This window comes from Amblyomma maculatum, chromosome 8 (genome assembly GCF_055883805.1).
Source record: "Amblyomma maculatum isolate TAMU_Amacu chromosome 8, ASM5588380v1, whole genome shotgun sequence".
Lineage (NCBI taxonomy): Eukaryota > Metazoa > Arthropoda > Arachnida > Ixodida > Ixodidae > Amblyomma > Amblyomma maculatum.
In genome coordinates this window covers 114,210,105-114,232,390 of record NC_139351.1, presented here as the reverse complement: position 1 = coordinate 114,232,390, position 22,286 = coordinate 114,210,105, and the positions used below count along the sequence as shown (strand labels likewise).

Genomic DNA, 22,286 nt, shown 5'->3' with positions numbered 1-22,286 from the left:
AACTTTCCACTGGAAAAGAGAGAATTAAGCTTGTGGTCGTGCTACTCTAAATGAGGAAGGAAGTTGTGGGAGAGAAGGAAGGAAGGAGGATGCGAGGTGCAGAAATTCGAAAACATAAAAAAAAATGGTAAAAGCGATAGCCGAGAGCTTGAGTTAAAAACTGGTGATAGTACTTTATAGCGACGCAGTGCTCTTCTAACAAGGCCTAGGGGTCCGTGGAGATGTGAGTGGGATATACAATAAAGCTATTAGACAAAGAGAAAGAAAGGCAATGGGAGCATTTCGATAAGCAATAATGGGGGTAAAAGAGCCCGCACAGAAACGTTGAGGACGCGATACCTGATCACTGCTATGGAATGGAACGCATTCATCATTTAGAATAAATATAAAAAGCCAAATAAGGCCGATGCAACGGAACAAACTTTAGAAAGGCATGAATCAGAACCGGAATTAAAGCCGCGTCTGTATTCGAAGCCTCCGTGGAACAATCGCGAATCAAGGTTGGAAGTTTTGGGGCAAATGGCTTACAGAGGCCGATGTAGTTTGCGGTCAGACAAAGGCAGTCACACGAAAACTGCAACGACAACAGCAAAAAAAAAAAAAAAAAAGGCAGAGGGAACTAATAGAATCAAACAAAAAATCGCAAAGAGGCAAACTGAAGAGGAATCTTTCTAGTGAGGGTCCTTGTTGTACCATCCAACGCCACTCGGACTGTTGCAGCCGTTGGGAGCAGCAGGGCGTTCCCAAGTTTCCAATTAGGGCCTTCGTGCATGGCAGCAGAGCCCTCTTTGTAGAGAAGACCGTAACCGCCGCACTATAGTACGCTCTCTTCCTTGCTCTTCTCCTCCATGCTCTTAGCATGGAGGAGCGTACTCTCCTCCATGCGCTCGCTTCCTCGCCCCTCCCCTTCCTTCTCTCCCTCGGTGCCCAGCTGTTCAAGAGGGCAGAGGCAAGTTTTGGAAATAGCCCAAGAGCCCTCGTGTGCTCGCTTTGAAGATCTCCGCGTGCGAAGAAGGGTATGTCGGTGCGAAACAGTGCCAGTTGTGTTTCAATGGCAACACGTGCCAACACCCCGTACTTTTGTTCGAGCTGTTGCCTGCGTCGCGTAGCGGAAGTACTGCTCCCCTCCTCTTCTCGGCTTCGGTGAAAGACTTCGTCTTCTCTGCGCTCGTAGGTGTTTTGGGTAGAGCGCGTAGTTTGTTTGTGCCGGTGAAACACCGAAAGGAAAAAAAAAAATAGTGACGAGACAACCGGCGCTGCTGCTTTACGTTATTTTACCATGCGTTTCTTCTTCTTTGTTGTCACAACTCTGCCACCATAAGTTTGGTTCGAAGCTGCGGAGAACGCTTCGAGGTAAGTATTGACACGTAGTCGGCAAATGCATCTGCTGGAAACGCGCTATCTCTGCCTGTAGTTGAGAGCGCCTTCCTGTGGAATCTGAGCGATGCCGTATTCACTCCGCGGGAGTGTTCGAGCTACTTGATAATATTTTATTCACACGGCTAACGAAGTTGCTGCTTACTGTATGGGGTCTACTGTTGTTCGTTACCTTTGCTGCTGGTAAGCAGCGGAAAGTCGGTTATTTGGCACGATGGCCTTCTTATGCCTGATTATATATAACTAACTCATTATTCACGCGGAGCTGGCAAGTAATATAGGGAGCTTGCATGAAGCGATGCATTCTGGGTAATCCGCCATGATGTTGTCGCGGGCAGCAGATGACGTAGCACGGCACTACCACACAGCCCCGTCTACTACAATGCTGGCGCGATCAAACAAGCCGACTGCTGGTTCTTCACGATTCCAAAAATACGTCTGCACGAGGGCGAGAAGGCAAGGGATTCCTCTAGCGACGCCGTCGCGAATGACTCGCACAGGCCTACACACGCCAGATAGACGCCAATCCGGGCAAGTATCAAACTACTTGCCAGAACTAGAAATCATGAATGTCGGCGATGTCGACGGGTGGCCAAATCCAGACGCATAGTGCATTCAGTCGTTCTCGCGTAGCTTGAACAGGCTCGCGTCGCACTGCTTTGCGTTTCTTCATAGCGCGGCAGATTTTTCGGGCAGAGCGTCGACACGTTCCTCAGGAATCTGCCGACAATTGCACGCACGTAAGGGCAGCGCACGAAAAGCCGCGTATTTGCTCGGTGGACCGTCGAAATCGGCAAGGCACTTTCCGTTTTCGGCTGCGCTGCCTGTCGTCTGCAGCCAGCATGGATAGCATGGAAGAAGGCAGCCAGTGACAACATCATGGCGGATTACCCAGCATGCATCGCTTCATGCAAGTTCCCTATAGATGGTTAGAGCGTGCAACCCAGGGCTTGTACCCCGCCGCGGTGATGCGGTAGTTACGGGTCTCGACTGCTGTGCTCAAGCAGGCAGGATCGAAACCCGGCCGCGGTGGCCGCTTTTCGGTGCAGGCGAAAGACAAGACGTCCGTGTGCTGTGCGTTGTCAGTGCGCGGTAAAGATCTACACAGGTCAAAATTGCCAGGACTCTCTATTACGGCGTCCCTCGTAGCCTTAGTCGCTTTGGGACTTTATCCCCCATAAACCTAAACCCAACCGTAGTACCTGTCGGTAGAAAACCATGAAGCACAACATGGTTGGATACAGTAAGCGAAAAGACAGGATGAAAACTAGTTGAAATCAGTTATAATGACATCAATAAGCTTTTAAGAGCGTTAAGCTCTTACTACATACATTTGCCTGTTCCTCGCCTGTTTCTTCGTCTCTCTCAGATTCAAGATGGCGACCAAATCACATGATTACAGTCACGTGACCACCCATGCAATACAGTTCACTAACTGGTCCAAGATGTGTGGCGCCGGGGAGCCGCGGCGGGCGAATCAGCGCGCGTAAAGAAGTGCGGGTGGTACCAAACGAATCGTTGCTCCGTGATGTACACGTTGGTACCAGAGATCTAGGATTGAACTCTGTAAAACTCGAGCAAAGCTGTTTATTACCTCAATCCATAGAGAGATTTAAGAAAGAAAAATAAAGCGGTGGTTGTTAAATAAATGAGAAAAGTTAGCCGATCGAATCAAGTCTAGTAGGGAGCCCCGTGCGTCCAGGCAATATATCAGTATGATTTGTTTGGCGGGAGACACGTTTCTGCCAGGTCCCGAATTGTTGGCTTCAGCGCCGGGCAAACACGCAATTAGTGGTGAAAATCTGCCTGAGTGTTTTGAGGGTAAGTCCGTTGTGCTTACCCCCAATGTTATTTTTCCTTTATTTTTTTTTAATTGCCCACGCTAGCTTCAGTTTTTTGAGAGTGGCAGACAGGACACCCTGGGCGGGGTATATATGTGCCGAAATTGAGGTCATCTACTAGTGACGGTAGGAGTGAGGGCAACCTCGACTCGGATCCTCCGAAGCGCAATTTCTTCTGCATAGGTAAGACCGCGGGGGAGAGCTAGATCACACAGAGAGACGAGATGACGTGTGCGACGCCGGAGGAGCTCCTTTCTCATGAGAAGCGAATTAGCATCATCCTGCGTGAGGACCGGGGCATTCATGAGGATGGAATCCCCAGACGGATTGCAGAATCTGCAGAGCTTTTTCTTCATGAACTCAGCAGGTCACGTGGGGCCCACTCATTTCGATCTAGTTGTGGGATGAGAGCGGCCAGACGATGTATATTCTGGCATACTATATATGTTTTAGGCTGCGGCTGATTCGCCGGAGTAGGCATTTTGCTTGAAAGGTGTCAGTCCAGATGATAATGTGGGCCGTAGGAAGCAAGGTAAAGGCGGCCACAGTATGAAACGCTTCTAGGATAGCAGCCAGCCCGGCACAGAGGGAAGAAGGAGGTTCCGCGAATGTAAACTTGGTGGTCTTAAGTGCGCAATCTTGTGGACGGCAAACTGCAGTTGTCATTTCGCTGCCACGATGCTGGCATCTACAAACGTAATGACTGAGCCGTGGGGTAGGTGGGTGCCTTGTACTAGGATTCTCTGGTGTAAGAACAACTCCTCATGATATAAGGTTGGTCGACGAAGATCAATAGGTTTATTGTAGCTCAGCTGGACAAAATAGTGCGGCTGGGAAACTTGTGGTGGCGGTGACAGTAAGCTTATTCATTGAAAAATAGAGGACGGTTTTCTTCCATCAGCCTCTGGCTCTGTGGGTAAATAAATAACGTGAGTAAAGAAAGCCCAGCAGTTGTGAACATTAGGTGGGGAAATACTTAACGCTCATGCTAAGATGCGTTATATCATACCACGTCACACTGGCGAGTTAGGTGCCCTGGAAGGTGACATGGCCAAACGGTTATTGGTCGCCGAGATGTGTGACGTAAGAATACCGCGTGACATGGCCGAGTTTGCAGGTGCGCTGACAGTTATGACGAGAACAAGGACTTCGGGCCGCAAAGGCAGGAGCCTGCAGCAGCAACGTTGCTTCTAATGCTTTCGTATTCCTCCTACGCGCACTAATTATTTCTATTTACCTTATTTATTGAAAATTAATTTTCACGATTGGAGCAGTGTTAAATAAGAGAAGGTTATCTCTGTCCGCACGCAAACGATAACGCGTAGCGCACCGACCTTAAACAGTGTACAAATGACTAAGGATAAATATTCATTTTAATAAATAATAAATACAACGGTTAATGATTAAAGAACGTTACAGGCTCTTCTTACGTAAACGAGACCGAAAATGATATTAGAGCCACTGCTGAAAAAAAAAATTAAACATAAGCGATGGCTGAAATTTCAGAAATTGTAGCGACACAGACAACTGCGGTACATATATATTATGAATTTACAGGTACGCTTTCTCTATACATGATCGGAAGATGGCAAATGGCTGATAGGATCAATGCCTCAAGAATGTTCCTGCGTAGTTAACAATCATTTCTAAGTTTACCGCAGCACGATAAACCGACCAAGAACAATGAATGGATTGGAGTCTCAGTACCTTGCAAATTAACTGTCGCGCCTCCGGTCCACAACTTTATAAAAGTCGGCTTTTTCAAGAAATGTTCCCTTTGTCGTTACTCATTCTAATTGCTTTAAAAATGTTAAACCTCATATACGTTTGCTATTATTTTACATATTTCGACAGACGATTTTGAAATTTCTGACTAGTTTAAATCTGCTTTAAAACTTTGGTTGGTTGGTTTGTGGGGTTTGACGTCACGAAGCGACCCAGGCTATGAGAGACGCCGTAGTGGAGGGCTCCGGGAATTTCGACCACCTGAAGTTCTTTAACGTGCACTGACATCGCACAGCGCATGAGCGCCTTGCTTTTCGCCTCCATCGAAACGCGGCCGTCATTTAACTTCCGATACTGCCCATCAGCATGGAGGCACTCAGCGAAAAATAAAAAAAAAAAAAAAAGGATTAAAATAAATACATCTTTCTTTTGTATTGAGTAGGGGGTAAATTTTAATGATTCGTATTTGTTTCTTACCGTTTTTCCATATCTACTTTGCATTATATAGCGCTTACTGAATTAAAGGGCAGTCGCAACACATGTCATAAAATTTTGACGAAGACCACGTCGTAGGCGAGTCTGTAAGGAAATAACCAATCAATTATGGTAGTCCGAAAAAACGAACACAAGAGTCCAATTCTGTTTAGTCCGTAATTTATTGAACGGCGGTGGTGGCGAGAAATTCACGCGCTCGGTGCAGTCCGCGCCGAATTTCGAGCGCAACGCTCTCATGCCACGGGCGCACGAGTGCCGGAGACGTTCGTCGTTGAGGTGATATTTTGCGGTGTGTACTGCGGCCTCGCTTCTCAGGACTAGAAGTGAAGCATGCCGCAAGAGCTTGCTATGTGTTTGCCGAGAAATGAAGGAAGAAAAGGTGGAAGGAGCGGGCGTGGGATTTGAAGCGGGTCAGGGCTGTGTGTTAGGGGGGGGGGGGGGGGGGTGCATTTCCTGCGTTCGCGGTTTCGTAATGAAAGGTCGCTGACTCGACGCTACGCTACCCAGTGTAGCGTGTAGTGGCGCGCGTTCGTTCGCGCGGAATGCCGTGAGTTGGCGGATTTCTTTTCTCTCTTTCTTGTATCTTCTCTTTGGGAAGCAAGATTGGAAAAAAAAAAAAGTGCTTAGGAAGTGAATGGAAGCAAGGAAACAAGTGCGCCTATGCGTCAGGATATTCGAGGTATGCCGTAGGCTCGACGGATTCACTTGCAGCTGTGTAAGTTGATTTGCTTCTTATACACCATTTGATTTCTGTGAGCTCTTGATGCGTTTGGTGAAATCGTTTTCGGGGTTGCACGTGCATAATATTTTGGGGGCGAGAACTGACTGGAAATGCAAACAGAAGCTGGCGAGACGGGTCTGATTTATCGAATTTTCCGCCCTGCTGACCATTTCAAACTAGTTTTCCTCTAATTTCGTTTCGACCTTCTTGAGCCCTGGACAGTGACGTTGTTGAAAAGCTTAGCGCCTCTGGGGACGCTAAAGTGAGTTTGAGGGCACGTGACCCACTATTCGGTTTTATGTTTAGATCAATTCGTTGCTAGGCTTGAAAGCTGGGCAAGTCTCGGTGTCTCGTTCAAAGCGGTGGTGTGGTGGGGGCTAGGGGAGGCGAATGGGCACGAGACAGGGCTGAGATTGATTGATTGAATGTCCTTTATTGAATGGGAAGGCTCATGGCCATGGTTGGGGATAAAGGGGAGTAGACATAATCTTCATTGTTTAGGTCGTCACTCGAATCACATTGCTCTAACCAGGCCACTAAGCGAGCCATACTTGGCAAATATCATCTGTGTGTTAGCATCAGTTTCTATAAGGGAACGGTAGTTCAGGCGGTAGGGTTCGATCTTGGGGCGTCCAGTAGAAAAAGCAGGGCATTCCCAAAGTAAATGAGATATGCCGCCGCAGGTTAGAGTCGTACAGTGGGGGCACGTAATCATTTTCTCCTTATACTGACGCCAGCGGGCCATAATACGTGGCGTGTAAGCCGCATGGGCGATGAGCTTATTCAAAAATACTTCTTGACTTCGGGTGAGGTGGGTTCTTCTCGTAAAAGGTGGGTCTGGTGTGGCCACCTGCATGCGATGCTGACTGAGGCTACGAAGACTGGTCCGAGTATAGTGCATAAGGGCAAGAGAAGGGGTGAATTGCCCGCCCAAGGTCGAATAAGGATGAAGCAAGGGGGGTGGGGAAGTAAATGTGGACATCCCACCTGCCAAGGCAGCCGCGGTGTGTGCCGCCGCATTGCCCCCTGATTCGTCTGAGTGACCTGGGGTCCAGTGAATAGCGACAGTTCTGGTCGCGAGTTGGTGGCGTTTAAGGAGGCGCTGTATAGCCGTAGCTGTTCCATCTTGTGAACCCGGAGTAGCGATTTCCTTGTAAGCTTCAGTATGCTTTTTTTTTTTTTCTCAGGAAGGCAATTCTTCGGCGAAACTGCAAGATATCATAAAATGTGATTGCGCGAGCCCAATAGTGCATTAATTTAGATATCGCGTTCTAATCTAATTCAGCCGATAACCTTCAGTTCTTGTGCAAGCCATCGGTCGTTTGGGTAAAAGAAAAAAAAAAAAAGCTATTCTGACGCACATGTAGGTGCTCCTTGCATGGACGTAGTTAGGCCAGAAATGAATCACATTCAAGCATACCTACCATCCGCCTCGCCGGAATGGTGCAGAGCTCAGGACGCCCGACTACTCTGCCCAGTAATGCGGGATTGAATCCCGGCTGCGGCGGCCGCTTTTCGATGGAGGCGAAAAGCAAGGCGTCCGTGTGCTGTGCGATGTCAGTGCCCGGTAAAGAACCCCCCCCCCCCCCTCCCCCCCAGTTGGTTGAAATGTCCGTAGTCCTCCACTGAGGTGTCTCTCAGAGCCCGAGTGGCTTTGGGACTTTAAACCTCGCAATTTAAACCATACCTACCAACATCCTGGTGGTTTTCTGTTGGCGTCTTGCGCGTGGAGAATGCGCGCGCGAACGCGACAATGTTCTCGGGTCCTATAATTGATTTAAAACTTTACTGCCACTGTTATAGTAGGTTTTCCTACTCCACTATTCAGGTACGCATACCCGAATAAGGGGCTGGGACTCCGCGACTAGAAGCGCGCAAGAATACACTGATTCTTCGTGGCCGCAGCCGCCAGGCGAACGACTTCTTTTTGGGTCTCACGGTTTTTGCTTTGCAGAAGGGACTCCCAAGCTTCCGAATCTTGAATATTGGCCTTTGCGCCAGGCGGAAAGGGGCATTGCCAGATTACGTGGTCTAGTGTACCTCTCTGTCCCCAAGTTTACAGTGTTCTTGCAGTCTGTCCTCTACTTTTAAGTGGAGCAGCCATACTGGGTTGGGGTAATTTCCGGCCTGTAATCTGCGAAGGCTTTTTGCCTCTTCGTTGTTTAGCTCTTTATGTGGAGTGGAGAATTTTTTTTTTTGTTGAGTTTGTATCATTCACAGGTCTCGTGGTAGGTGTTTAACCTCTCCTCGGGTTCTAGGTTGTCGACCTGCTCGAAGTTCGTCCGGTGGTAGACATCTCGGGCGAGAGCGTGAGCAGCTTCGTTTCCAGACACCGATTCGTGGCCTGGAGTCCATTTTATTGTGATGCTTCGCGAGATCTCTCTGGATTCGAGAATTTTCTTAGCCTCGATTGATACCCTTGCTTTTGTAAAGTTCCAAATGGCTGTTTTGCTGTCACTTATAATCACTTTAGCTTTTGTGTCGACGCAGTCTAGCGTAGTTGCTACCTCTTCAGCGATAACCTCACTTCTTGTTTTTATCAATGCCGTGATTAAAGGGGCTCCGGTTCCGTTCACCACTGCCGCGACTGCAGCTCCTGATTTCCCGGTGGTTTCGTCAGTGTACGCCACAGACTTCGGGTCAAGCTTGCTCATCTCCTTTTCGATGGCTTTGGCTCTCTCTTCTTTTCTCTCTTTTTTTGTGAATGGGGCTCATGTTTCTTGGAATGGGTGGGATGTAGATTGGTTCTACAGTTTTGGCTCAGGATGATCTTGGGATCCATCCCTCTGTCAGGCTGGAGCCCGACCCATTCTAGAATTTGCCTTCCCGTCTCGGATTGACTGAGTCTCTCCATTTGCGCTATTCTTGTGGCTTCCATTATTTCCTCCATGTGTTGTGTACCCCCATTCCCAGCAGTCTGGTTGTGGAGGTGCTGCTGTGAAGGCTGAGTGCGCTTTTGACGCTCTTCCGTATTACGACGTCTATTTGTTCTTTTTCCCTTGCTGTCAGGTTTAAATAGGGTGTTACATATCCTACCCTACTGATGATATAAGCCTGTACTAATCTTAGCAGGCTCTTTTCTTGAGTCAACTGCTTTTGAGGATACCCTTCTGATGAGAACCCTTACTTGTGTAGCGTATAGTTCTGTAGTTTGGCTATTAGCAACCCGTTTCTGCTGTTTGCTTGGGTGATGAGTCCAAGGATCCTAATCTGATTAACTTGGAGCGCTTTTGACTATCCACTGTGATTTCGAAGCTTGGCTTCTCTTTTTTTTTTGTACGTGTAGATTAGTAGCTTCGATTTTTTTTTTTTTTTCGGTGAACACCTGAGGCCTATATTTTCGGCCTACTCTGTGACCGTTCTAGCCGCGCACTGGAGCTTCTCCTGTATTTCTGCGTCCGAGCCTGTGTTTAGCCAGATGTTGATATCGTCTGCGTAAAGGCTAAACGTGTTACCTGGTGTTGTTTTGAGCAGGGGCGGGAGGTTAATCACTACTATGTTGAAGAGCAATGGGGAGAGCACCGAACATTGTGATGTTCCCCTGCCTGTTGTCCTGATTACTGGGGATTCTGTCTCTAGGAATTTTAACTTTTATCTTTTCTCTGTGAGAAAGCTGCTTACGTAAGCGAAGGTTCTTGCACCAACGTTTAGGTCTTCAAGGTTCTTGAGGACTGCGTCGTGCCTTACATCATCGAAGGCCTTTGTTAAGTACAAGCCTAGAATTATTTTTGTCTTTGGTTCTTCTATTGTCCATGATGGCATGTTTTAGTCTCAGCATGACGCCTTGTGTATCGAGGAGCTTTCGGAAGCCAACCATTGTATGGGACCATAATACTTCTGCATCCATATAGTTGACAAGTCTTGTCTGAAGAAAGTTTTGATAGAAGCAGTCACTGACAATTTTGACAGACTCGCAAGCAACGTGCCGCAACTATCTGCGAGGCAGAATCGGTCATTGAGCGGTCCGCATAATTCGTTCGAATGGCCACTCATTGAAACAACCTGAGAAAGAAGACCTAATCACACACACGATCGTGTGGACACCGGGACACACCGGGGTAAGGGGAAACCAGAAGGCGGACGAGATAGCTCGAGGTTACGCTCAATACCGGGCATCTAACACGTGCGACCCTCTGGACAACGAACCCGTACTCCAAGAGTACTCGGCAATCCTGAACTACTACAAAGTCTGCAGATTGCGGTATCCACCGCCGCACAGATCCCTCAGCAAGGAGGACTCCGTCACGTGGAGGCAGCTACAGACAGGTTCCTTCCCGAACCTACACACACTACACAAAATGTACCCCACACAATTCACAAATAAATGCCCATGGTGCTTAGAGACAGCCACGCTATATCACACGACGTGGGAATGTCAGGGAATTCCAGTAGCGCCTATCATAACAAACCCGAGTGTGGAGCAGCGGGAGGGAATGCTCTCCAGCGACCGGCGGGGACCAAGAAGGTCTGATCCGACGGGCCCAGCTGGCGGCGGCATCCTGCGGAGCCCTGGAATGAGGACGGACGACCACCGCTACGGAAGATGGTAGACATCTAACCACCACAAACTCTATATATGAAATAAATGTTTATTCTCTCTCTCCCTCTCTCCGAGATCACTGCAGAATCTGCGCTGTAGCAATGCGTAAGTTTGAGCGTTGTCCACGAGAAGCGTCAGTGGGATTCCCTGTGTGTCACATACTGCGCCTTTCCTTTCATGTAAGCCAATCATAGAACGCTGGTGAACTCTGATGCGTTTAACGGAGCGCTGGTTGTGTTCGCTATAAGGGGCGCGTGATGTACCGTGCGCGGCAGCAACTCTCGGGCTTTCGCATTTCTGCACTGCAGGCTCTGCACTGCTGTCGGATTTTCTCAGATTACAGTTGGATCATTATCTCTCATTACACACTTTCAAACCATTCCCACCCATTCGTCAACAAAAATGACGCCCTTTCCCGCTCGTTCACGTTCAAACATTACGAATTTCTCGCCACCGAAAGGTAGGCCTACGTCATCAAAAGTCGAGTACCACGTGACCCCATTGGACGTCGGCATTACCCCTCTCGGCTATTTAAACGTCTGATTGACTTAATTGGCTCTAATTATTTACATGATTAACCCACATCAATCACTTCGTCACTTGCACATCTTTCCTTGACGGTCTATCCGATGGTACCATTCTTTTTTTTTTTTTTGATGTACGAACTAATTCCTCTTTTACAGCGCCGACAAGTGCATGCCCACGCGAAACCCGCCTACATAGCCATACAATGCTTACGCATTTATAAAACTTTTCGTTGATAGTTAATGCGTGTTTCGTATTTTGTCATCGGCGTGGCTGTAAGGTCACCTTGCCATGACCATTCACGCACAACGTCTTCTCAGCGCTTCAGTTGTGCTTTTTAACGTCTCGTTCTCTGACATCAGCCAACATGGCACAAACGCACTCATGACTGTCACGGTTGTTCTTCTTTTTGGCCTTTGGCAAGGTTGGGCCAAGCCGCCAAGGAGGATATTTTTCTTGGGTTGGGCATGCAACGCATCTTCTTCCCTGTGATCTAGAAACACTATTAATCGTTTTTACAATATCGCTTAAACAATCCTTAACAATATCGATGCGGCGTCAAGTCCATGCGGGCTAGCATTCTTTTTTCGTTCAATATACTTGCTTGTTTGATTTCGGCTTGTAATTTCGGTTATACCTTTTTTTATGCCTGTAATTGTGATCCACGCAGACAATTTTAACATCGCTTAAAGCAAAGCTTTATGGTTTGCTGAGAGACCCCCTTCGCATTCGAGGGTCCCATTGCAGGAGAATGCGAGAATGAAGGAGGGGCTGGACAGGCTGGCCTCCCACTTATATACTAAAAAATAAAGAATTAACTAATAGATAAAAAAGGAATGCTGTTTAATCCGGACCGTAAAAAGGAGAGAAGGAATAAGAAAAAAAAAAGCAAGAAGAGCGAGAAAAAGACGAAGATGTGCACATCTCGCACGTGCGATGAACTCTGGCCAATCCCCAATGTGGGTATATGCCGTATGTACCGAGGTCGAAGAAGAATATCTGCTACGACAGCTATGTGCCCACCAGGTTACGGCAGAAGAGGAAAATCATGCGGTTAGTACCGCCTGAATTAATGTGCTGGAGCTGTAAGTTTTTCAGGAGTTAATTACAATCATTTCTTTTCATGCTGCTGGTTCTTCGGCTGAAGGGGTTTTACTAAAGCCGCGCTGAGATGAAGCAAATCAGCAGTAAACTTGTCCTCGCAGGTTTCCACTTGATAGCAGTATTGATCACAATTTAAAGATCTCGATAAAAAGTTGAAGCTATGGCTAACTACGCTGGTCAATCGCAAATGATGTGAGCGCTTTACGGAAAAGTTGTACTTAGAATGGGTCTTGAAGCACTTCTCACAAATTAACGAGAATAGCCTGCCTCAGCCCCTTTAATTGAATAAAAAAATCGCAGCCGACGCATGCTTAATACGAGATAGTTTGATAATATACGTATATATGCACCACATCTATAACGGTAATAATGATCACCCCAGCTTTAAAATGCTGCATTGATCATAGATGTTACAGTGGTCGTGGTTATGTAGTTGCTCGGTGCTCGAAAGCTTACGAAATGGGGAAATTTGAACGAGAAACACTTGATCGTTTCGTGTAAATGGAGATGTTTTCCACACTACGAAACCTCTAATGATACGAATTCTAGTCTGAGTATGCAGCCTACTACTGGTTCACTGTTTTAAGCTTTGCGCATTCTTATGGCTCGTCGCAAGCAAAATAGGGGATTAGTTGGACTCACATGTCGCGACAAATGACTGAGCAAGTCGGGCTAACCGAAGCCAAGCTCAGAGCCAATTACAGAGTGCCTCAGTTCAGCGTGGTACAACGTAGATATAACAGCTGTTGCTGTATATTCTGCGCACGAGAAGAACTGAAAACTCAATTATTAAGTTCACTTCTGCATTAAATACTAGTTTCCGTAACCCAGACGAAGTAAAAAAAAAAAATCAGTTCGGCCATTGCAGCCCCTAATTTTGTTCCCAGGCAATCAACCTACAATTGCTTTCAAGGCCGGTGTTGTTTTTTGCGTGGATGTTCTGCGGCTAGAATACATCAAAATTTTTCCAGAATGTTATGCAGTTTGTTTAGTCTTACGAGTATAAACCTAGCAAAAGGAGGCGGGGGGGGGGGGGGGGGGGATGAAGAGAGGTAACACCTTTAAATCCACATTTTTGTTAGGCATAAATTCACCTCTTTCTTCCAAACAATCATTACCGTAGCCAGCAAGAGCAAACCAATGTAGATTTTCGCTATTGGCAACGATTGTATTTAGTTTTCAATGATGTCCCTGTATGAAATGCGCATAGCAGGGTGTGCCTATTTTCCCCGGGTAGTTTTCAGAAACGTTTTATTTTTTCTTAGCGATGTTTTGCAGACGAATAAAAACTAGAAGCGTTTCCTATGTCTGATGGAAGCCGCCTTTACAGTTATCCCCCCCCCCCCTCCCTCCCTCCCTCTCTCTCTCTCTCTCCGCACAACCTTCGGGGAATACAGAGCTGTGTCCGGCGAGCACGTATGGACGAGGGCTGTGCCTGCCGTGTCCGCCGAACACGTACAACCTGAAGGCCGGCTCCACTTACTGCGACCCGTGTCCGCCGGGCGCCTACGTCGGATCACAGTGTCACCGTGAGCAGTCACGACGCGCCCATACGTTAGATACGAGATATGCGACATCACCTAGAAGCGGGACGTAATTTTAAGACGCCACAGGAACAGAAAAAACTGCTTTTGTACTAGACGGCGCAGTGTTAATCGACTTGAAGAGATGTGGAAGTGTTTCTGTTCCTTCGACGGCAGATTGCATCACACATTCGGGCAATGTATTCTGCCAAAAACCTGCCATCACGACCACAGAGCCATCTAAACAATGGTGTACACTCGCAAATATTGAAGTCATCATCATCATCATCATCATCATCATCATCATCATCATCATCATCATCATCATCATCATCATCATCCTGACTATACCCACTGCAGGGCAAACGCCTTTCCCATATTTCTCCAGTTAATCCGGTTATTGAAGTACATGAAGTACATTGAAGTACATGACCTAAAAGGCAAAACATGACAAAGGTCTTGAGGAAGATAAAATTTAAAATTATGAAATCGAACTGGAACTGCAGACCTCTCCGTTCAAAACGCACGTTACTCTTCCTGCGGCACTATCGTTTTCTTTTTTCGCTAAAAGCGTTTCTGGTTCTTTTATTTCTAAGCTACTTGTACATTTTTACGTATTGGCGAATTTCTTTACCGAATTGATCCGGTATGACGGCTTTACGCAAGACAGCTCCCGGGGTCAACTTTGTTAGGGTAGCTCTCAGTTCAGAAGTTCACAATTGTTTGTGTTTATTTGCCTACTTTGATAGACAAAGTGTGAAGCAAGCACTCTTTTCTTGAGGGCGTAGGAAAATAAACGTGAAACAGTGGACAGTACGGTCTGGCTCGAAAATGAAGTGGTGCGAGGTCTACGCTCGTTGGAGGAAATTTGAGATCAATGACATTTACGATTAAGGTTTGTACAAGTGGTGAATCGCAAAACCAGAGCATGAACTTTCGCTCCAGTTTCATCTTGAACTGACAGATCTTTGCCTTTAAGTGCTTGTTCGCGCTCAATTCCTATTAATTAATTAATAAATAAATGAATAAATAAATAAATAATAATATTAAATAAATAAACAATATATGCGGATGATTCTAACCGCTTGTGCAGGTGGAAAGTGAAGATAATGACGTTGCTTTGTTCCGTGCACTGTTTACTCGGAGCAGTTTACCACGCCTTAAGCTTTCAATTTATGCTTAAGCAGTACCTGGAATGCATACAACGAGGACACAATTACCTTCGCTCAAGCCTATTCGATTCTTGTCATACGTCCTTTACTCGGACACATTCCAACCAGAGATAGTGGGCCAACCAAAATGCGAAAAGAATAAATACGAGATTATATTCAAATGGAATCATCTCCTCCACGTGGATATCGAAATGCTGTATCACCATATACGCATCATCAGCCATCAGCGAACCTGAGAAATGACACTCAGAGGCTCATTTGTCCCATTAGCATGCAAACGCACATGTAGCAGTGCCGAGAAGTTAAGCAAAACCATGACAACAACGTGTTGTGAATGTACTGGCGAGCTTCTTATGCAACGGAGCAAACGACGCTGTTTCGTGCGCGCCGATTCTTCTTGGACTAGTTCTCAGTGCAGCCGCAGTGTGGCGTCGATTAGTTGAAAATTTTCATTACAGGAATTTGTTTCCGCTACCTGTGCTACCGAGTCACCACAAAGTTTACGAATGCCCTTTATATCGGCATCACTTCGGCGAGAAACTATTCAGTCGCGTCGTACGTCTTCATAATAAACTTCCTTTCGCCGCCGGGCGGCGCTCTTCAGCCGGGAGTATATCATCAACATGGAGGAAGGAAAGAGCTTAGAAGAGGCCCTGACGTCATTTTGTTATAGCCGGCGCGGACGCGCCGCGACCCTACACTATACCTAAACTGCAACATCTCTCCTCCTCCTTTACCCTCCGCATTCTCTTTCTCCGCGACGCTCACGTACTCAGAGCCCTTAGCAACGCTGTTGCTAGTGGCCCGAGTTTTCATAGCAACAGCGTCGCCGTTGCTAATGGCCCGACTTGGCTAACCCTAAATTTTGACGTCACTTCCGCCACACTTTCTCCAATGCATTGGGAATGGCAAGGGCCTCTCCTAAGTTGTTTCCTTCCTCCATGATCATCAATATTGTCGGGCATTCACGTGACCTGCGAACGGAGAGTGCGTTTAAAGGGGGCTGCACGCTTAAGACGACGTCATGGTGCACAGCACGCGACCAGCCTTGCTGCCATGCCAAAGCATACGGATGCAGCGGGAAGGACCTGCTAACAGCTACGCTGTAATTAGCAGATGCGAATGCAGTACAGAAAGCAAGCTGTGAGCTTCTGATTCTGACGTCTGCTTAGTTCTTTGTTCAAACGTTCACCTCGTCTTTCTACTGCAGCTGCGGACAGTGCCGTGGAGCTGAGCCTGGTCGGTCTCGTTATGAAGCACGGCTTCCTCACTGCCGGTTCACTGTCCGTGCTTTTAGGATGCGCGCTGTTCTGGCTCAGGATCAGGAGAAATTCCCGTTCAAAGGTGACTCGTGCCGCCGAAACATTTTTCTTCATTATCATTGACTGCGCACGTCAGTGGCGTCAAGAAACCTGCTTTATTGCCTTCAGCTATCGAGGCTTGCGAATAATTTTTTTTTCATATATTCAAGATTTTGTTTTCCACTGCCTCTAGCCAAATGGATGCTTTTCTTGTATTAAGTTCTCATTTCCAGTCTAAAAACTATTTCAGCTGTTTTTTTCCTTTTCCATAGCCGTGGTGTGCTACAAAATATGCCGTATTGGTGTAACTTTGTTGCGCTTTACCATTATGATGTATTGTGGTGCAATAGGTTCAGCAATACAGAAATGGCTGCAAATGGTCGTTTGCAAGTGTCAGAATATCTCTAAAGTTCATATGGTTTTATTTTAACAATCTGTTTTGGCTTATTCGCAAAAGCGTTGGCTTCTGCCTCCACTGTTTAATCGTTAAAAGAGTCGAGTACCTAGCAGTGACATGATTTTTTACTTCAGGAAAGCTCACGGGTTCCAGATTGTATTGGGAACATTCTCCGAAAAGCAGTTCGGAAATTTAACCGTTAATGCGTCGCTTCAGTCGCATCCAAGTGTGCTCTCGATGCAGCCCCTGTTAATTGTCTCCTCTATCTTTATGCTACCCTAGAAATAGACAGTTTGCAGTCGGAGTCTAGAAAGCCAGCAGAAGAAGTTCCGGCGAGAAACCTCAATTTCATCGTCAGTAAAAACATAAAGTATCTCCAAAAGACCTACGACAACAACAACAAAAACCAGCGCAAGCTGCAGCTACCATTCATCAGCTACCAAGCTATCAAGCCTTGTAATCTGATCCACTCATCTGACAGTCAGCCAGTTTACTTTAAGAGCCCGTTATTTACTCATTGCGTAAATGCGCTGCCGGGTGCTTTTCATCTCGTCCATTTTAGTTAGGGTATTAAATGACTAGCATTCCATATTGTCACAGACGTGTAAATTGAAATTTTCATGCGGGTTGAACAGGTCGTGCCGACCTCCCCGCTGACCTCGTCACCTTCCGAAGAGCTCCTCACTTCAGGGAGTCGTAGCCGCAGTTCGTTGCACGCCTTGTCAGAGATCTCGTCGGAAAGTGATCGTGATGCCTACGAAGAAGCTTGCTCCTCTCTTCGTGCGTCTACGTTAAAGACGTCCTCGGCGGCCAGTAAAGTGAGGTCGCGAGTCACAGAGTGCGGCGGACAAGACGGGTACGACGACGACGACGATGAACGGGGCGCTGGTAGTGACGACAGCGGAGTGGTCGGCGACGGGGCCGGAGGGGACGCCTCACCGCGCAAGCGTCAGCTGATACTGAAGCGCCTAAAAGAGCACGGAGCCGTGCTGCCTGTTGCTGGCGTTGACATTGTAAGGGCCACGCTTCTTTATGATGGCTCATTTGCCCTGCTTGCTCAACCTTGGTTACCCTGTCTTGTTCGCCTCGCCTAGCTTGCTTCTTAGCTCTCTTAGACTGATTTGCTTAACTTACGCCGCTTAGCTTTGCTTGCAGTGCTTAACCCCGTCCTCCGTAACTCGCTTAACTTAATCGCTTGACCTTATACTTGGCCAACCTTTCTCGCATGGCTCAACCAGTTTACTTTGCTCGCTTTAATCTTTCTCGCTTAGGCTCACTCGCACTGTCTCAGTCTTGCAGCCAACAGTCACTTAAACCGAGAATGCATACGCGATTGTAAATTTCGTGTCTTGACGTGCGCTGCTGACTGAGGTAGGAATTAACTGTGTCGTTGCTTAACAAAAATTATTTCGAGGAAAGAAAGAAGATAACAACGGGACCTATAGGATTCAAACCCACGACCCCTACTGTCGTGTGAAGTCCTCTGCAAACTGTGATACAGCCGAAGATTTACACCCTTCTTCTTCCGGGAGTATTGGTTCGGTGTTACGTGTAGGCCAGTCTGAGTATTCTTCAGTGCCACCCGCAATCGCAGTGTTGGACATGAAACACACTGTTGCATCCTGTGTCGTCTAAGACCTCAAGAGTGCCAGAACTGAGGTCCTCCTTATGTTATTGGGAACACAGGGGAAGAAAATAAGTTATGGTATGCGGCACACAAGAGAAAAAGGTGAGGTGGTAGTTGTGTTCGATTGTGGCGCCGGATTGCATAGTCTTGCTAGCTTATAGCGTTCGTCGTTGGTAAGGCTGAACGAAAGCTGACGCACTCGTGAACAAGGCTGCATTCTCGCAGTATCTGCGACCGTTATAGTCATCAAAAGGAAATATTTTTGTGTCACTTTGTTAAAATAAGCATTGAAAACTCGGGTAGTTGGAGGCATGTCACTAATCGAGCGGAAGTAATCGATGCGAGCGCAGAAATATTTCTGGCCATAATGCTGTAAAGAAAGTTTTGTGATATCACGGTAATCTTTTTCGTTCTTTTTGTTTTCTTTTCAGAATGAAATCTCGGAGAAGGCTAAGCAGTTTCGAGCCAGACCTTCGCATATGTGATTTTATAACATTATATTGATCTAAGAGATAAAAAAACGACAACGTCTACCGACCGATATTGGGCGGTTTGAGATGGGACAGTAATTGTTTTGTGTGAAACGCGCTCAATATATTGAGCACCCGCTTCGCAGCAGCCCATAAACTGACTACTCGTGCAATGGAGACAGACAAAAGACTCAAGTAGTGTCGTATCGTTAAAACGTGGAAGAGGTAACGCCTAACCTCTGTTTCTTTTTTTTTTCTTTACCTTCTTCATTTAGTCCGCGTTCATACTTGGACGGTTTGAAAAGCACAGAAGTGGCCTTAAGAAACTCACTGAGGTCACATCTAATGAAGCGTCAGTTTGCCTACTACCCCTCTTGCCGCGTCTGCGTCGTGGGGGACACGCGAGGTACCATATCTTCGTACACCCTGTTGGTCAAGGTGCAGTTCCCACTTACGAGCATCCACCCAAAACCCATGTACCCACCTCCAATATCAAAAGACATCACACAAAGACAACTCCAGAAGCTTCCCGCTACCTGAAACCCACTGTGAAAGTCCTTTAAAAGACAACAATAGGCCGTCTAGTAGCTGAACCTGTGTACAAGAGACGCAGAAGGGCTCATATTCTAAGCTCTGCATTGATCGCTTGTAAATTTTTTCTTTTCGGCGCAGTGCGAATTTTGTGGCCAGAAGGCAAACTTATACCATGTGGTGTGGGCCTGTCACAAAAATACCAGTATTGACATAATAAATCAGCCAACGTGGGAAGGCTGGGAGGCGGCCCTGTCCAGCTCGGACCTCGAGGAACAACGAGCCCTCGTCGAAAGAGCACGGGCAGCGGCTTTTACCAACGGTGTCCCGGATTAGGGACCCGACCAGCCTTTCCTTAATCTAAGCCAATGTCAATAAATGTTTTCATCATCATCATCCATGGCGAAAGCGCTAAAATCTGTGCCCACAAAGATGGCGCCGGTGTACGGCATCATTAATGGACCTCCATGTGGTGCAAGATTTTTCCTCTCTCGTATCAGAATTGCGAAGAGTAAGGGTCGGTATAGGTACGCGTGGCGGGAACAGTCAAGTGTCCGCATTCCTTGTGCGCGCAGGAAAAGGAGGCTTATCGACTCCGAGCTATTCGCGTTTGCTAGGTGAACAGCATCTACGGAGACTGTTGTAATGGCAGGCGTGCAAAAGGGAGACGCACCCGCTGGGAGGGGGTCGTTTCAGCAACAATAGCAAGAGTGAAGGCCTCTGACGGTCATTTATCGGATACGGCGAAATGACAACGCCAATTTTATAATGAACGTAGCTGAAAAAATTGTGAAAGCATGGAACCTCGTTACAGAGGCGGTGTATTTTTAAAACGCCAGGAAACGTAAGGGGGTACAAGTATAAGGCCGACCGATAGACCGATAGAAACACATTCAAGAAAAACTTACTGGGATAATTTTCTGGTATCGGAGAAAGTAAATAAATGAAGACGATGGTTAAAATTTAGCCAGTGTATTGAAGAAAAAATGTGACAAAGTATGTGCATCATTTTAAATTAAATTTATTTTTAAAACGCATCGATATAATTGTATTGTAAAGTCGGACATACATATGAAAAGCTCATTGTCCAACGGTTGCTTCTTGCAATGGCGACAGCTTGTCGTGCTATTCGATATTTACCGCGCTCATTCCCTCTTAAATACTGCCCCTCAAATAATACAAACATTTAGGCTGAATTCAGTCTTCACTCAGAATGATAAACGAACCGCGCGTAGAAACCGACAACCAAAACCCTCTGTCTGCTCACACAAGTCGCTTTCGGGACGCGTGCGTGCGTCGTCTGCGCTCCAATAGAACGTCGTCTGCGCCATCGTATGCTACAGTGGGCCGTTCTCCTTCGTTCGCTTATCGTGACGCCTTAGACGGTTCTTTTTGAATGTAGTTTTCTCGAGGCTGCATACCTTAAACAACTGCTTAGACGGTTCTTTTTGAATGTAGTTTTCTCGAGGCGGCATACCTTAAACAACTGCTATTAGCAAGCAGATTAAGTGTATACGGAAGCATATCAGGCTACAAGAGAAGCTCGAGTGGTTCGGAGAAACATCCACCCTATAGCGAGCCTGTCGGTGGTATGTATAAGGCTCGACAACACACATCTATTGGCAGTTTAAAGATAGATTGCCTCCTGAAATAAGTAGCATACTTTGTCGCACACTTCAAAGCGCTCGCCAACGAGTACCCGCTTGAGTTCGTGCTCTGCGAAACCAGAAAAATATTGCAGTAAGTTGTGTTTTCATGTGTTTATCTGGCTCGCCCTCCCAACTCGCACCGCCACATGTTTTGCGATGTTCCTGGGAAATATGAAAACTGCTTCGAAAAATTTTGCTTGCATGCATTCCTATGAACGCTAAGCCCACCCTTCGCCTTCGATCCGCTGCGGCGTCGCTACCGCCCCCTTTATCTGTAAATACGTGGTTGGTCTATAAGCGAAAAAAAAAAAATCATTTCAACTAAGCCTAAACCGATTAGACGTGCGAAAGCACGGTTTAATTCGGTTTAGCTGTTGGTCAGTCTTTCTTTTTTTCCCTCCAAGTTTTGATTTGGTTACGCGTCTACAGAAATTAGGCAACGTGTTCACGTTTACGGCGTCTTCTCTCCCGTTCCAACTCAGCTCGCCGGACCCGGCGAGCTTCTTCGGTCGAGACAGAAGGATTCGGACCGCGCCGGGGTGGCGCAGTGGTTACGGCGCTCTGCTGCTCTCAAGGACGCGGGATCGAATCCCGGCCTCGGCGGCCGCTTTTCTATGAAGGCGAAAAGCAAGCGACCGTGTGCTGTGCGATGTCAGTGCACGTTAAAGAACCCCAGGTGGTCGAAATTTATGGAGTCCTCCACTACGGCGCCTCTCATATCCTGAGTCACTTTGGGACGTTAAACCGCGCAAACCAAACCAAAAGGACCCGGTGGTAATGGTGAACACTTTATTTTGTTCAAAAACAGGGGGCCAGTGCAAGGACCGGCTGCGCTGGCTTAGATAAGGTCGGCGGGGATCTCTTGGGATGTCGCGGCCTTCAACACGCGCTTGATAAGCCGACGTTGATCTGCTGGCTTGGAGGTACGCAGGAAAGGCTCCCACGTCACCGGGGTGTTTGAGTTGTCTGTGTTGCTTGTACACGTCAACGTCATGTCTGTGAGAATGGCCGGAGTTTAACATTATTTGCACATGGCAACTATCTGTTGCGGAAAGGTTCTGCTGTATAAGGAGCTTACATGAAGCGATGCATAATGGGTAATCCGCCATGTTGTTGTTGTTGGAAGCTGACGACGCAGCACGGCACCGCCACACAGCCTCGCCCACATGGTCGCATAATGCGCGCAGACGATGCTGGTGCGATCGGACAGGCCGACTGCGGGTTCTTCACGATTGATACGTCTGCACGGGTACGAGAAGGCAAATGATCTCTCTAGCGGCGCCGACGC

General features: G+C 47.2%; 2 protein-coding genes across 3 annotated transcripts in view; both read left to right on the top strand.

The window, feature by feature from the left end:
• LOC146182234 (alpha-scruin-like) overlaps window positions 1–22,286 on the top strand; it is a 138,851-nt gene that overhangs the window by 29,579 nt on the left and 86,986 nt on the right. The window lies entirely within an intron of this gene.
• On the top strand, window positions 12,238–18,983 carry LOC146182235 (uncharacterized). The gene is made up of 5 exons (XM_084575917.1): window positions 12,238–12,277; window positions 13,726–13,857; window positions 16,234–16,367; window positions 17,357–17,734; window positions 18,780–18,983. Exons 1-5 carry the CDS (start codon window positions 12,238–12,240, stop codon window positions 18,831–18,833), a joined length of 738 nt encoding a protein of 245 aa, XP_084432043.1. The 3' UTR covers window positions 18,834–18,983.